This window comes from Triticum dicoccoides, chromosome 3A, assembly GCF_002162155.2.
Source record: "Triticum dicoccoides isolate Atlit2015 ecotype Zavitan chromosome 3A, WEW_v2.0, whole genome shotgun sequence".
NCBI classification, from domain to species: domain Eukaryota; kingdom Viridiplantae; phylum Streptophyta; class Magnoliopsida; order Poales; family Poaceae; genus Triticum; species Triticum dicoccoides.
This window is the reverse complement of record NC_041384.1, coordinates 351329297-351344916: the sequence shown is the minus strand read 5'-3', so window position 1 is coordinate 351344916 and position 15620 is coordinate 351329297. Positions and strand designations below refer to the sequence as shown.

At 43.0% G+C, this 15620-nt stretch overlaps 1 protein-coding gene across 3 annotated transcripts in view; it reads right to left on the bottom strand.

Annotated features, from left to right (window-relative positions):
* The window catches only part of LOC119268170 (callose synthase 7-like), a 27679-nt gene extending 12316 nt beyond the window's left edge, over positions 1–15363 (bottom strand). For 2 of the 3 annotated variants that reach the window (XM_037549704.1, XM_037549705.1), the window contains exons 1-28: positions 14971–15363; positions 14785–14885; positions 14579–14691; positions 14417–14501; positions 14199–14309; positions 13961–14104; positions 13445–13549; positions 13217–13308; positions 13011–13134; positions 12007–12138; positions 11845–11921; positions 11649–11739; positions 9746–9868; positions 9553–9670; positions 9034–9365; positions 8898–8950; positions 8758–8818; positions 3051–3132; positions 2918–2967; positions 2726–2812; positions 2324–2431; positions 2126–2217; positions 1930–2011; positions 1684–1844; positions 1469–1595; positions 1271–1374; positions 1110–1194; positions 857–1008 (exon numbers count right to left, since the gene is read on the bottom strand). In XM_037549704.1, the coding sequence (XP_037405601.1) occupies positions 857–1008; positions 1110–1194; positions 1271–1374; positions 1469–1595; positions 1684–1844; positions 1930–2011; positions 2126–2217; positions 2324–2431; positions 2726–2812; positions 2918–2967; positions 3051–3132; positions 8758–8818; positions 8898–8950; positions 9034–9365; positions 9553–9670; positions 9746–9868; positions 11649–11739; positions 11845–11921; positions 12007–12138; positions 13011–13134; positions 13217–13308; positions 13445–13549; positions 13961–14104; positions 14199–14309; positions 14417–14501; positions 14579–14691; positions 14785–14885; positions 14971–15193 (3215 nt within the window). In that variant the 5' untranslated portion in view covers positions 15194–15363. Of the gene's footprint in view, positions 1–856; positions 1009–1109; positions 1195–1270; positions 1375–1468; positions 1596–1683; positions 1845–1929; positions 2012–2125; positions 2218–2323; positions 2432–2725; positions 2813–2917; positions 2968–3050; positions 3133–8757; positions 8819–8897; positions 8951–9033; positions 9366–9552; positions 9671–9745; positions 9869–11648; positions 11740–11844; positions 11922–12006; positions 12139–12702; positions 12788–13010; positions 13135–13216; positions 13309–13444; positions 13550–13960; positions 14105–14198; positions 14310–14416; positions 14502–14578; positions 14692–14784; positions 14886–14970 lie in introns of those variants that run through there. The other variant, XM_037549706.1, reaches the window with a different exon arrangement.
* Between the last annotated feature and the right edge of the window lie 257 nt (positions 15364–15620).

Sequence of the window (15620 nt, the reverse complement as noted above, 5' to 3'; positions counted from 1 at the left end):
AAATCCGGGATTTTATTTGTGGAAGAAAGTTGTGAAGAACTATCATGAGATGACCACCCCTAGTGGGCCCCACAAGGCCCACATGAGGCGCCAACCCCCTAAGAAGGCCTAGGCCGAATCCTAATAGGGGTGGAGTCCTTCCCTCCTTCCACCAAGTGGAAAAGGAGGACTCCTCCTTCTCCACCTATATATATGTGTGGAGGACTCCCTCTTGCAGCACACCAACCCAAAGGGGATCTCTCCCGCATAGCTCTACGTGCCCCCGGTCTAATTGGCCTAAGTGTTTAGGCTCCTAATTAGACGGGCAATAATCTCGATCTAATTGGTCTAATAGAATTAGACAAGAAGCGCCGCTAGACTTTCTTTCTCTCTCTAGTTTTCTCAGAGTCCTTCCTGCACGTCGAAGCTCTGCCAGTCTACTACTTCGGAACGCGTGGATACCTCGGAGGGGTCGTCTACTTTGACTCTCGTCTCGAAGAACTCTCTCGCCAGCTGGGAGGTGCAACCTAGCTGCGAGAAATCATCGCGCTGCACTGACTCTTCACTGCTTCCGCTACTCTGCTCGTCGGTGAGTTTGATCGTTACAACCATCTTCATAGTGTTCCTGGGTGTGATCGTGTAGCATAATTTTTTGTCATGTAGCACGTTCCCCTACAGCCGATCCATATTTTTGTACGTTCTCGTTTGACTTCAGAGTTCAGACGTAAGACAAAATTTACAGGATATAAAAATGATGTTAAAATAGAGGGCCTTGTGCTATACAGTAGAGATAAGTTGCATCCATAACACCAAGAACCAAAAAAGGGTTGGTGGAAGAATAAGGTGGAGGGCCAGCCACTAGAGTTGGGTTTCTTACCTGAAGGACATCATGCTGCGGACCTGTGGAGCCCTTGGCATTTTCATAAATAGTGAGTTTGCAAAGAAAGTGATCCTGCGCCTAGCTTCCAAGTTCGTTGGTACATAAATTGCAGATTCTTTCGTTGTCAGCAACAACTGAAGCCTAACACACTGCTAACACAGAAATCCCATGGTTAATGAGGACACTAGTACTTGTGAACTTACAGAAATGAATACTACCATTGAAATAAGTTGCTAAGAAGATAAATGACCTTCTCCCTCCAAGCTTCATCCTTTATTGAGTCCAGATTCAGATTTGCAAACAGTTGATTGTCTCTATTTTCATCCTTCAAAATACTGGGATTTGAAAGAAAGTTGGTTGTCAAAAAGAATTCCTGAAGGCGCACATCTCAGCAATCAGCATAGATCTTACCCTTGTCCATTCTTCATGATATCCTGTGTAATGATTTCCATTGTATCTTGTAATAGATTGGCGATCTGTGTTTTTATTGTTGTGTCATGCTCCTCTTCAGTTTTCTGTAAAACAAGTAAACAGTTTTTAGAGTGTTGAAATGAAAATATCGTATAAAAATATCTTGCTAAGAAATCCAAGAACAGTAGCTATCAGTACCAATAGTAGAGTTAGCAGCTTATCGAACTTAGCACTTAGCTGAGGAAGTTCATCCAATCGGAATTCCCTCACAAGTGACTGACGTTCTATGCTATCTTCAAGACTTTCACGTATTCGATCAACAACTCTGTACCCATGAAGCAAATCAATAGTAACTGTAGTTAGCAACATAACCATATGGTAAATTAATTTTCTCAGAACACAATATGCCTTACTTCTTATCACTTGTTTCTGCCATAAGGCTGTACAGAATATTTAATAAAGTCTCATAGCACTCTATTACGGCATAAAAGGTGTATGGATCCTGGTTTATCCTCTTCCGTAGTTCTTCATCCCTTTTCTTGACGCTCTTTGCCATATCAAGTGCCATTGGAATCTAGAACATCGTAGCCATGAGCACTACAGTACTAGCTCAGGGAGAAAATCGAGTGCTTAACCTAGTGGATGATTAAAAAGTGTACCTTGCTAGCGAGAAGGAAAGGAGGCCATTGAAAAACGCTAGTGTCGCCCGCAGATGATGGAACAATCAATAAATCTCTCTCCCTAGAAGCAAATGGAAAAAATATTTAGAAGTATGTTAACAAAAGGAAAAGACTAACACCAACAGCCAAAGCATGTTATAACAAAAAGAAAAAGACGCCAGGACCAACAGCAAACCTATTGTTTATCAAGTCTTCATCTCGCAAAGAGATAATAAATGCATTCCATATGTCGGAGAACTTATCAATATGCAAATTTTTGTCCTCCTTCTGAAAAGAGTTTACACAAGGTATTCGAAGAGACAATAAATCAGCTATCATACCAGCCAAAAAGTGACAGAAAAATGATTGGTAACAAAATTTAGTAATATTGGACCTCACGCTCACGTCTCTTTGGTTGACTACCATGTCTAGGCACAAGATGTTTACCAAACGCTGTTGGGATTGCCTCGAATCTTGATCTTAACATCCCAAGGGTTCGTATCTGCAGGAAGGTAAATATTCTGCAAGATTGGGCCAGTTCTTTTGGCGGCTTAAAAAATAAGCCACCTCCTCCCCAACTTATCCCATAAGCCGCCTCTCTAATTCATTGGGGCTTCTAAACTAGCTATGGGATAACTAATTTAGAAGTTTCAACAAATTTGAGGAAGGCCTTACTTTTTAAGCTGGGGAGAGGTAGCTTATTTTTTAAGCCGCCCAAAAGAACTGGCCCTTATTTGCGGTAGCTACAGCCTCAACACTCCAAGGGTAAAAAGGTAAGAATAGACATGCTACCAACCTCACCCAAGCGGCTGAAGGCACCATTTACTCCACCACATATTGTTGAAAAAATAGCATACCATATTTGCGTATCCATGAAGTATACCTATAGGAGGAAAAATGAGCAGCTTCGTATTAACACCCCCCCCCACACACACACACACACACCCACACACCCACACACGTACAAAACACATGAATTGATACATACCATGACAATTGGTGCCCATATAGTAAAAACAACACCTAAATTATGCTGCACTGCAAAATTAGCATCCAATCAGTGTTCGAAACCTTATCTAAAGAATTACCGTGATACTGCACTACTACAACATAAATCTTACAGTATGGAAAGAACTCGTGCCAGATGTATTTCCCCCGTCCCAAAAACATAATTGTCCTGGTAGGTCCAACGAGAGGAGAAATCTGCCAACAGTGATCAAATGTCAGTACACTTCCAACATTTGAAGCTCAAAAAAATTATTATACATGTGGCACAAAAAAACAAAAGGGTTGTATGTGGCAGGTTACTCAAAAATACTATTTGGATTCATTATTTGGGGTAGCAGGGGTTTAGCAATAGATAAATGGAATTCACGAAGATTAGTTGGGGACGGATTAGCTTATTTTCCTTTTTTTGGGTCAACCAATGCCTGTTGCCCTGTTCCTAATTAAGAGGCATAAAATACCTTAAAAAGGACAGACCCAGTGCATAGAAGCTCCCACACAAGGTGGGGTCTGGGGAGGGATTATAGGAACCTAGTCTTACCCCTGCAAAGTGCAATGCAGAGAGGCTGGTTCGAACCCAGGACCTCTTAGCACAAGTGGGGAGGACTTCACCACTGCGCCAGGCCTGCCCTCTAGGCATAAAATACCTTGCTCAGAAAAAAATATCTATACTAAACATCCAAACTGCAACTGTCAGGGGATTGATTCTGAGCTACCAAAACCCTAGTTCGAACTCTGGGGGCTTGGCTTACTACCACAAAGCTATGAGCTACACGCGAGGCACGACAGGGACACGCGAGCTACCCAGGTTCGGGCCACCGTGCGGTGTAAAACCCTAATCCTGCTTGGCGGAATTGCTTGTGGAGACAGTGCTCTTGGAGCTACAAGGTAGACGAGAGTCAAGGGTGCCAATGGCGCAATCCTTCTGAGGAGTCGATCCCCTACTACGGTGGCAGCACTGCCCCTTTATAGCAGCCCCGGTCCTCTTCCCCAAAAACATTGGCGGGAAGGGCTACCACATGGTGGCAATTTGAAAGGGGACAGGCGCCCAGGCTTATCCTGACAAAAGGCGGTCTTCGCCTACTAAAGTTGTTATCTATGACGCGCAGGGGGCTCCATGATGACCTCTGTCCTGGCGTGCCACCCGTCCTGGTCTTATTTCACCAAAGCGGAAGGCTTTGGGACTTGCTTTACCGAAAAATTCTTTCGCCCCGCTTTATATATTAAGCATCGACCAACAACAACCCAGTACAAACGCACGCCACCACAACACACGCACACACCCAAGGCAAGATACATAGGCGTTGAGCGCAGCAACACCACCCTAAGCACTACAAGAGCAGCCGGGTCCTCGACCGTGAACACGCCACCGCAAAGAGATGAAGCCGCATATGACGATCCGTGGGCTCCAAGACGGTGCCTTCAGGAAGGATACGACACCGGAGCACCGCCACCGCCCGACCCGAGAGTCAGAGTTTCCCCTAGAGCAACACGACGGGCAATGAAGGCCGCGACGACGCCTTCAAGAAGGGAACAAGCTTCACCGCCGCCGGTGCGTTTGAAGATAGAACAGGTTTTCATCCTAGCCAATACTCACCGCCACCGAACGCCACACCCCGGCGACCATGCCGCCCACACGACCATGGTCACCGGGCAGCACCAAGGCACGGCCTTTGCCCATGAGCACCGCGACACCACCACCAGGGCCGCCGCCCCGGCATCCAAGACCTCGACGCCACCTCACCCGCCACCCAGCGCCACCCCACCCAAAGAGACGAGTGGAAAGGCACCACCTTTAGCACCCCTGAACTGTCCCCAACGCCGAGACACAATAGGCCGGCCAAAACTGGTCTCCATCAGCCCGTCCTGCCGCCGGGCGCGAGATGTGCTCAGTCCTGCTGCCGGGTGCGAGACGAGTCTTGTCCTGCTGCCGGGCGCGAGACGAGCATGGTCCTGTTGTCGGGCGCGAGACGAGCTCGGTCCTGCTGCCGGGCGCGAGACGAGCGATGGACCACAGCTGGGAGAAGTCCAGTCCATCGACGAAAGTGGCGCGCGGACGACGGGGAGAGAAATCGAAGGCCGACGCACGCCGCCTACGGACGAACCGACGCCGAAACATGTCAGCCGCCGCCACATCCGACCTGCCAAGCTACCGTGGATCCATCCACAGCCGGAGCAGCAGCCGGGAAACTGCCCTAGTGACGCCGGCTGGCACAGCCGTGCTGCCCTCACTTGCCGCGGCGACGTCACCCACGTGATGGGCACGCAACCCGCGCCGTACGGCCTCCTCGGGAGGCCTCGCGGGAGGGCGCCTCACGAGGGGGGCCTCGTGAGGCCGCCTGCTTTCGATGGTGGTACTTGGTGAAGTCCTTCAATTTGAGGGTCCTCGCAGGGCGCGGCCCTCTCGAGGTAGCTGGCTTCGCGGCGCCCACGGTTGGGCCGCCTCTTGAGTTGGGCCATTCCTAGACCGTAGGCAGATGGCCCGTGGTACCCTGGTTCCCACTGGGCCGACAACAACCTTCAGTTTTCATCCTAGTTTTGCCTCTAAGGGTCGAGTGCGCTGCATGGACTATTCTCTAAACAACATGTTCCTCCACAAGGATGTGGCATAGCTAGAGGCATCATTGACTCTTATACCAAATCGTCTTGAACGCCAAGATACACAGTGCAACCAAACTTTAGCTAGACACACTGGTGACAGCAAGAACAACACCACGGCAGGGATGGGAGGGTGGGTGGTGATATCGAAAAGGGGAGAAAATGTCCACTTGGGGACAACAAGGAAAGAAGTAATATCGAGCAGCTGAGGTAGGAACTCGTGGTAGGATTACTTGCTTGCAATCTTGCATTGAAGGAGCCCACAGGCTGAAGAAGAACCTCACTAGATGAAAATATTGAGTGGCAAAGCACTTCAATAGTGATAAAAGAACTATCATTGTTGTAACTTTTGGTGTTCTTTTAATAGATATGATTTGAAAAGATTAAGTGTGTGTGCATGTTAAGAGTATAACTTAGGAAGTGTATATCCTGTTTTTGCAGAACAGTAGAAGAGCCCATTCAGCCCATGTAGGTGTGTGTATATCTCCTCAGAGAAACAGAGGAAAGTGATTTGACTAGGAAAAAAGGGTTCCTACTATGCCCACATTTGAGGCGAGGGTGCCTGCACATGTGTATGGAGGGGTGAAGTTTGTGTGGATTGCCCAAACCTATCCATCGGTTAGGACTTTTGGGTGAACTTGTTGTGAAACGTTATATTGTATCGGAGCCAGAGGTCACTCATGTCACCACTCTCACTATCTACGCATCAATATATCTCAGCTCGTACAGCATGTTCATTTGCAACCGATTTTTTCGCAGATAGGGAAAAGCAATGTGTGACATTTCATCGATAGATAGGGGTTTTAACAAGTCATATATTGACCAAAAGGCTGCAACCCCAGAGCACCCTAGACGTTAAGTAACATCACACCCACCACTCCCCTGGAACTCCATCAGCGAGCCTCCTGTTTGGTACCTCATCTTATATCATATTTTCATATGGTGTGTACAAATTTATAATTAGTTTACTTGTTTCTGTCAATTTCATCACGAATCTACGATAGAGACACATTCATTATATCTCGGCTAGTACAACATTTTTACTTTGCAACCGGTTTTTTTTCGCAAATAGGGAAAAGCATTGTGTCATTTATCGATAGATAGAGTTTTAACAAGTTATATCGAGCGAAAGGTGCAACCCCAGAGCACCCTAGACGTGAAGTAACATCACATCCGCCACTCCTCTGGGACTCCATTAGCGAGCCTCCTGTTTGGTACCTCATCTTATATCTTATTTTCATATGGTGTGTAAAACTATATAATTTGTTTAACTTTTGTTGTCAATTTCATCACGAATCTACAATACAAACACATTTCTTTTGTTTCTCAGATATGCAGCAGGCTGTTAAGGCTGCAGTTTGGCAAGGTTAACCAACTTTGGGCATGGCCGATGTCTAAGGATACTTTGGGTCGTGGATCAACCTCAACTACCTGGATGCATAGCACGGTAAGACTCAAAGGTGTTTTGTGGGTCAGCCAGCATAGTACAAAGAGTTTGAACAAATTTGGTTCCCTTCGTTCCAATGTTATGAGGCCCCAATGTTGAAGTTACTAAACAAGAAAGGAATTTCATTCTGTTTACTGATTTAAAATGATTTACATCATATTCTGATTTTAAAATACAAAAGTTCAAGGGATATGCCACCCGGTTTGGTGTAGGATTTACAACCTCGAAATTCCCTTCTCAACATTGTACCGACAAGCACCAGAAGCCGACATCTGGCTCTAATACCATGTTGATTTTCTGATCAACAAATTCACCAACAAAGATGGGAAATCCATTCATACCTTAATAAAGTATTATCAAATCGGTAAACAACAACAACAACAAAGCCTTTAGTCCCAAACAAGTTGGGGTAGGCTAGAGGTGAAACCCATAAGATCTCGCAACCAACTCATGGCTCTGGCACATGGATAGCAAGCTTCCACGCACCCCTGTCCATAGCTAGCTCTTTGTCGATACTCCAATCCTTCAGGTCTCTCTTAACGGACTCCTCCCATGTCAAAATCGGTCGACCCCGCCCTCTCTTGACATTCTCCGCACGCTTTAGCCGTCCGCTATGCACTGGAGCTTCTGGAGGCCTGCGCTGAATATGCCCAAACCATCTCAAACGATGTTGGACAAGCTTCTCCTCAATTGGTGCTACCCCAACTCTATCTCGTATATCATCATTCCGGACTCGATCCTTCCTCGTGTGGCCACACATCCATCTCAACATACGCATCTCCGCCACACCTAACTGTTGAACATGTCGCCTTTTAGTCGGCCAACACTCCGCGCCATACAACATTGCGGGTCGAACCGCCGTCCTGTAGAACTTGCCTTTTAGCTTTTGTGGCACTCTCTTGTCACAGAGAATGCCAGAAGCTTGGCGCCACTTCATCCATCCGGCTTTGATTCGATGGTTCACATCTTCATCAATACCCCCATCCTCCTGCAACATTGACCCCAAATACCGAAAGGTGTCCTTCCGAGGTACCACCTGGCCTATTATCAAATCGGTAGCTAATGTAATAATATAGTAAGGAAATAGCTGCCCAGCTGGTCTAGAAAAGCACCACAACGAACAAATTATTACTCCCTCTATTGCAAAATATATTTATTTTTACTTTGGACAATCCAATATGCAAGTTTGACCATTATTTTTTGGATAAGTATGTAAGTAGAACATTACAGAACATTGTATTGTGAAACAATTTTTAACTCTAAATCCAAGGAACTATTTGTATCTAACCAATCTAAAAAATCCCTAAAAAGACAATCTAAAATTTTAATTAATTAGTGATAAAAAATAAAGAAGTTTGACAGCTGACTTTCTAAGAGGACAAATCTATTTTCAAACAGATGGAACACAAAATTAAGTACTCCCTTCGTCTCGGTGTATAAGTCATTTGCGTAGTTCTAGGTCATCGATTCGAGGAATTAAACATGTGTTATATGTCATGAAAAGTATATCACTAGATTTCTACACGGATGTAGTTTCTAAATATATATTTTTTGTCACATATAATACATACTTATATAGTTAAATTGTCAACCTAGAACTACGCGAATGACTTATACACCGGGACGGAGGGAGTAGTGTGTAAAATAAACTAAAACTGGTGGATTAATTTGAGCAAATACTAACCAATAAAACATAAATTTGCTTACGGAAACAGTAACAGATCTAGTGTGATACTTAAACTAGAAATACGTTATTACAGTGCCTAGATTGTACCAACCTCAACATAATAACTGAAGGCGAGCTTGCATATAAGCAATAGAATCCAGAATGCCGTGTACCTATTTTATGAAGAAAAACATTAAGTGTTAGGAAGAGAGAGAGAGAGAGAGAGAGAGAGAGAGAGAGAGAGAGACTTACTTAAGAAGTGAACATGTGTCCTCGTACATGCCTCGGGCGACATATAATTTTGGCTGATAAGTAAAAAACATATGAGAACCAAAGACTACAATCAATTCTACTAAGAAGTCATGTAGATAGATCTAATCAAATGTACCTGCGTCCACCACAAAAGAAATCTAACAATGCGAGAATTTGAACGCTCTAATGCCCTTCGCATTGGTAGAAATATGAAAAACAAGGCACTGAAAATGTTCGGCAGCATGTAAAGAGCAACTGCAAAATTATATATCAATTGACTCTGGAAATTGCCAATCCAATTGCTGAAGAACTTGATAAGGCCTGTGGGATTTTGGATGGAACTGGAGTACATCACTGGAAGAATTATCAACCAGCCAATAGCTACAACAAATTTAAGAACATGCCGCATCATCTGCGAGCACACCAGGCTCCTCCAAGCCTTCCAGTTAAGAACTATCTCAAGTGTGGCTGAAAAAGTTTAAGAGACCAGTTTTAGAAACTGTGCAGCATCCGAATCAGTAAGAAAAGCCAAAGTAGTTTCAAATTCTACTCAGATGCCAAAAGGTAATTAAGCAAGGACTCCTTAAAACTGGGAAAACAACTAAGCAAGGTTACAAGATTCACAAAGTTCCTGAGACCAAAAGTGCATCCGTACCCTGAAGGAAGTTTAGAAATGCAGCTGTTATGAATATTGTCATAACATTTCTGAAAACAGCTGGCTCGAATATAGCAGAAAGTGATCCAGAAGGGCTCCATGCAATAATTACCATGGCCTAAAAGGAAGAAAAAACATATGATATAGCAAATGAAGAAACATGACATCTTTCAACTAACAATTAAGTACATACCTGGAAAGCTAATATGAAAAAGGCCCACATTCGATCAAAACTTCTGAAGAGATGCAAAAATGTACGAACTTCAACAAAATTTGTTTTGGACATCCTCCGTCTGCTCATCGAATGATCGTGCCGCTGCACATTGCATACATTTAAAGTTAGCTCCATTATATTACCAGATGTACTTAACTTGATCAAACTGCTTTTAGATACACATACAATACACTGAATACAAATGAGTACATGTGCCATTGGAAGTCTAGATTACACGTATGTTCCTTGAAAAAAAAGGAAAATATGTCATGTGGGCCAGCAATACCGTCAGCACCCTAAGCACAAGGGGGGTGTTGTAGCATCTCAGGCCCAGACGGGTGCAGATGAGCACCAGGCTTACTGCTTAGAAACAAGCCATTTATACCAAGTTGGTGCTTTCCTCTCAAGTCAAGTAAGTTCTTCAGATTGATTGCTTAGACTGAGTTTGTTAGATCAACTTAATAGGGCCGGCTCCTACTCTCCCCAGCTTGTATCGGACCTTCTACCTTTTCACTGTCGCGCTGTCTTCAGCTTGTATCGTACGTATTTAAGGGCTTTATATTTAAAGCCGGGCGGAAGTGTACTTTCTACAGAAATAGGGTCGGCTCCTATATGAAGGATGACATGATTGGAAAATGTAAAGGTGTATCCCTTTTGGGTCCATCAAGAAATAAACAGAAACAGAGATTAATATGATTTGTCTCCATAATCCCTATTTCTACTCCCTCCGTCCGGTGAAGAGTGTACATCTAGAAATTTTAGGACAAGTTATGGAGTTGAGTAAAAAATGCATTGGAAATGTGCAAACCATCATCTCTCTCCTCTTTAATTACCCAACCCCCAATGAGCTAAGTGCATGTAGAAATTAAGAAGACCATGTGTAGATTGCTATTGGTCTTGATTACCGTGTGATGAGAGAGAAGTATTTTTTCCCACTTTAAAGTGCTTTGGGAAGATAGAAGTACACTCTTTTGTGGACAAATTTTGAAGCTAGATGTACACTCTTCACCGGACGGAGGGAGTACCTCTGTAGCCATTATGGCACAGCGCAGACCCAAGGGTGTGCAGCCACATGCTCCCTTCTCCCACTATTACTTTATCCAATCCATAGTCTGATGAAGTAGAACATGATTTCCCTTCAGTTCATTTTGTATATGCTCACTAGTAATATTGCATGTTACATTGGCTTACATCACCCCGATGAGTGAAAAGAATATGTGAAATTATAATCATTCTTGAAAAAAGAATTATAAAATCAACTGCATAACCATGGTTTTTGCATCCTTGCCTCTTCTTCACTATCCATTGCTAGTTTGTATCTACTATTAAACATTTCACTTCCTTGTACTCATTTCATTGCTATACTTTGGAACAACGGGTTTTGTGTTTCCTTATATTTCGTTTAGCCGCTAATATTTCTGTACATATCATCATTTCATGTTCACCTTTTATTTTTTTCCCTGGAACTGTTTGAGACTTTGAGGAACCACAAAAAACAATGATACTATTGTCTACTTTTAGCAATATGAAGCAATATTAAACAAACCTTCAAAGTAAACTACATTTAACCATGCAGTGGATAAATTTCTGTTCATGATTTCTTCAATTCCAGAACCACCATGCAAGAAAAATTGTTCCAATTATATACCACTAAAAGGTGTTGCTAGTTCCTCATCTACCATTTTCTGTTGGTTGACTGTTAAGTGAAGATCTTCAACTTCTCATGGTCATGTACTTTAGTCTCACCGTATTCGATAGAATAGAATCAGTGAATAAATATATTAAACTAAAATCGCTAAGAATTTTAACAAATTAATGATGTCTGATATGATAATAAATAGTATCTGTTGCACAAAAAATATGCAAAGGATTATCCAGAAACCTCAATGTCATTTTTAGTTTCCGTAGGATCTGCAAAAAAGTCAGAGGCTGGATCCATTGGCCATCCAAGTTGTTTGAAGCATTTCTTCGACCTGAATGTGCGAAGGTTTAAGGCAAAAACAGTGACCAGTAAGAAATACTTTCTTAGAACCTACTGATGGACAAAGCACAAAGATGAACTATTAAAAGCAACTTACCAAAAATATTCATTCAGGTCATCATAGTTTCTCCACTTCGAGTGGCTCACGGTACCACGCTTACTCATTGTAGCTTCCTTTTGCATCAAATGAACATTAAACGGATAAGAATAAGAAATAACATTTTGCAACGAACATTATACAAGATATCCGAGTGCATACATTATGAATAACATTGTAGATTGGTTGGATAACCAACTGTAGAAATGCATCATCACTCCCCTCTCGCCGGAAGGGTGGGTCAAACGACTCTTCTCGTCTATCAGATATTATGTCATATAAATCCCTTGCCATCTATCATGAATTTAGGGTGAAAAAGATTGGTCAAGAAGTCAGTGTATGTTTAGAACATGCCCAGAACGTTAGCTCGGGATCTGTTTATGAGAGAATTGTGAAACTCTAACAGAAGTGTTGCATGCAGCACCATTTTTAAAGTATATCTAAAAATTCTCATTTCATAACAAAAAATAATACAAATGCCATAAAAACATTGAAGAACAAAAAAAAAGACAATTATATTATTTGCCAAGACATCTATTATTTTGGTACTTCAACCTTACATAATTTGCTTGGAGTTCATGCTCATACATAAGCAGTTAATGTGTTTCACGCAGTACACCATTTTACTCACGGTAAAAAGTTTGTTCTTTCTGGTGTGCTAAAAATGTAGAGTCCTCAACTTACAGAAACAAACATAGCAGAACTGTGCTTGGTGTGGTATAGGTACTGACTGAAATTATTAGCCCATGACAAGTGTCTCCCTAGTAAACCCTCATCATGTGCATTTCCCAATACTCGTGTTCTACATGTAGTCTCTCTTTTCATGGGTGATAACTAACCAGAATACATTATGCATACCTCAGAAGTCAGATGGCGACTTAGTCAACCTTTGTTGGTCATTTCAACTCTGTTATAAGGTGTTTTGGCCTAGTAGCTTTCCCCTTTATATAATAATATGATGATTGTGTGCATCCTAGGGTGCAGAGACCAGGAGGTATAACCTTCCTTTTCGGACAAAAAAGATTCTACAACACCATTGCATTTCAATCAGAAGAAATTTCTTTGATACACGATTATATAATCACTGCTATATGAATAGGTCTACGAATATACATACATACATCAAAAGCAGATATCTCGGACGTAAGAACAAGATTGTCACTTACATGGTGGAAGATATAACAAAGGCATTCAGGCATAAAGCGAACATTAGAAGCTTCACCCCAAATCAGCAAATACAACCCGATGTAAAGAAGCTCTGGTTGTTGTGTGGAGGCATCATGTGGAATTCTGCACGAAAATCATTTACAGTTAACGAGGAATCGAGGACAACTTTGAGCACCAGGTGTGCAACAAAATGCTATATTATTACTTGATGTTTGACTCCAAATGCAGATACCGACACCATGAAATGTAGTTTTGAAAGACTCTTTTCATCAAGTGATCCACTGTATCACGCTGTATCTGCAAGTCATATTAGAAGCTCGTGAATCAGTTTAACATGGACACTAGTAGGAGCGGAACACCACTTGCAAAAGGGCTCTGCCAAGTTGAGTTGATCCAGCATTACTGACAAAAACTAGTTCACAGAAATATTTACCATGTGATTTTGTCTTTCACCCTGGTGGACATTGCCATTTCCTCTCATATCTATGTTAGCAAGCAGCAAAATCAAATGCTCCTTTTGGTTTTCCACGTTACCTTTCTGCAACAATAAAGCAAAACATAGTATGAAATCTTAAACAGATAACAGAACACCTTGGTGCCTGACCACCCAACACAAAACCACCATATTACTTTTTAACTAGAGAGTAGTGTATAAATCCGCAACTCCAGTGACTAGAAAACAGTTTGCATGATTCATGAACGTTTGTGAACAAATTTTATGTGATTGATGTGCCTAAAAGATTCATGTGCGTACAATAAACCCACAGTGTATTTTCCATTAGCATAACATAAGCATTAACTATGTGAGTTCCATGCGAAACCAATTGGTCAAACTAGTAAATTTTGCCAGCTGGTCACTTGAAGTGATTTAGAAAAACAAAATTCTAAAGGATTCGAGATTTTGATCATACAGTCTAGAATATAAATTTAAGTATTGGTTAGTATCCACCTGAAATCCAAATGTTTGCCAGAGCCAATCAAGCAGGTCACGAACAATAGGTCCATCATCTATCCCTTGAGGCCCGTTAGTCGTATCTGGCCTTGGCGTTGGAAGATTGTTTATCTTGCGAAGAATGGCCACTGCTGCTTTTATCTGCAATTTTCACACACAAGAAAATCAATCATTCATAGTAAATGTTGTACTAAATAAAGCAGTCAAAACAAAGTTTTATGGTATATAACCTAACCTCAGGTATTTCCATTACAGGTTGTGTGGGACCAGAAATATTAAGGGGCAAAATGTTGTAATGTGAGAAGGAAGCTTTCTCCTTTTCAACACCTTTAGCATACTGGTCATACTGCAAGACATGTATTAATTCCAAGTTATAATGTTTCATGATGTGGAAAAATGTGATGAAGATAAAACAATTATGTTGCAATTATTTGCAGTTGCTAGATGTCGAACCTCGAAGTTAGGCTTGTCAGGTGTCACAGTTTTTAACACATCATATAGGACAGATGCAATCTGATAGTATCTAGCCATCTCATCCCTGTATGTTATGCATAGAGAAAGGGTGAACAGAGCTTAAGGGTGACCTCTTATATTTAAAAAAATGCTGCGGCTTACGGCTTTCTCGTTTGAAGACCCTCCTCAAGATATTTTTTACAATAGTGTTCATAGAACCTCTGAATCTCTTTTGCATCAGTTGATGCAAGTCTGCGTTGTGTATCTTTTTCATCCTGTGAAATAACAAACATGAAAGATGTAATGTATTGTACTAGTTTCAAAGCAATCGACAATTAGGGTGAATATGAATGATAGGTTCTTCATACCTTTTCCAGCCTATGCAAGAGATAAGTTTTGAACTGCCGGACTCCACGGCCACTTGAGTTTGGATCCATGGTGTGCGCCTTCTCGAATGCAGTAAAACGGCCTTGTGGAGCAGGCAGGCAGGCAGGTCGGAGTAAGAATAGGTGAACTAAGTCAGGTGTGAAGAAAGTGCTAGTGGTAGTACTGACAGAGGTATGCGACGCGCGGGTTTTCGTCCTCGATCTCGTTGGCCGCACGGAGAATGGGCACGATGGGCGCGAGGGAGGATGGCACGAGCTCGCTCTCTATGATGGGTCCTTCCTCCTCGCCGGAGTATCCATCCGTCCTCATGGTGATTGCCCGCGAGATGTTCCGCCTACCCATGGAGGGCTGGCGCTGCGGCGCCGACGGGCCGCCGCTGGACATGGACATAGCTCCCTCCCCGACGCTGCGGTTGCGATGATCGAATAGAGCGAGAGTGGTGTGTGGTGGTGGCGCTGGTGGTGGAGCTGGCGGTGGCGATGAGGGAGAAGGGAAGAGAAGGGAGCAGAGGGGGATGCATCGTTATTGCCTTAAAGAGTCGAGGGGAAGTGCGATGCTGAGGGAGTTGGCTTTTTCGCTTTGTGGCTTTGGGGCGGGCCTTTTTCTTTCGGGCGGGGGCGGGGCGGGGCTGGTGGAGATGTTGGGGAATTGGGATGGCCGACGAGGGAAGCAAAGGAATTGGAACTGCAAAGGTACTCCCTCCGTCCGCCAAAGAGTGTGCATCTGGCACTTTGAAGACAAATTAAGCATTTTTTATAAAACCTCTTACTCTCCTCATTTAAGTAGCTGGCAGCGGCTGTGTTGCTTCGATTATAGT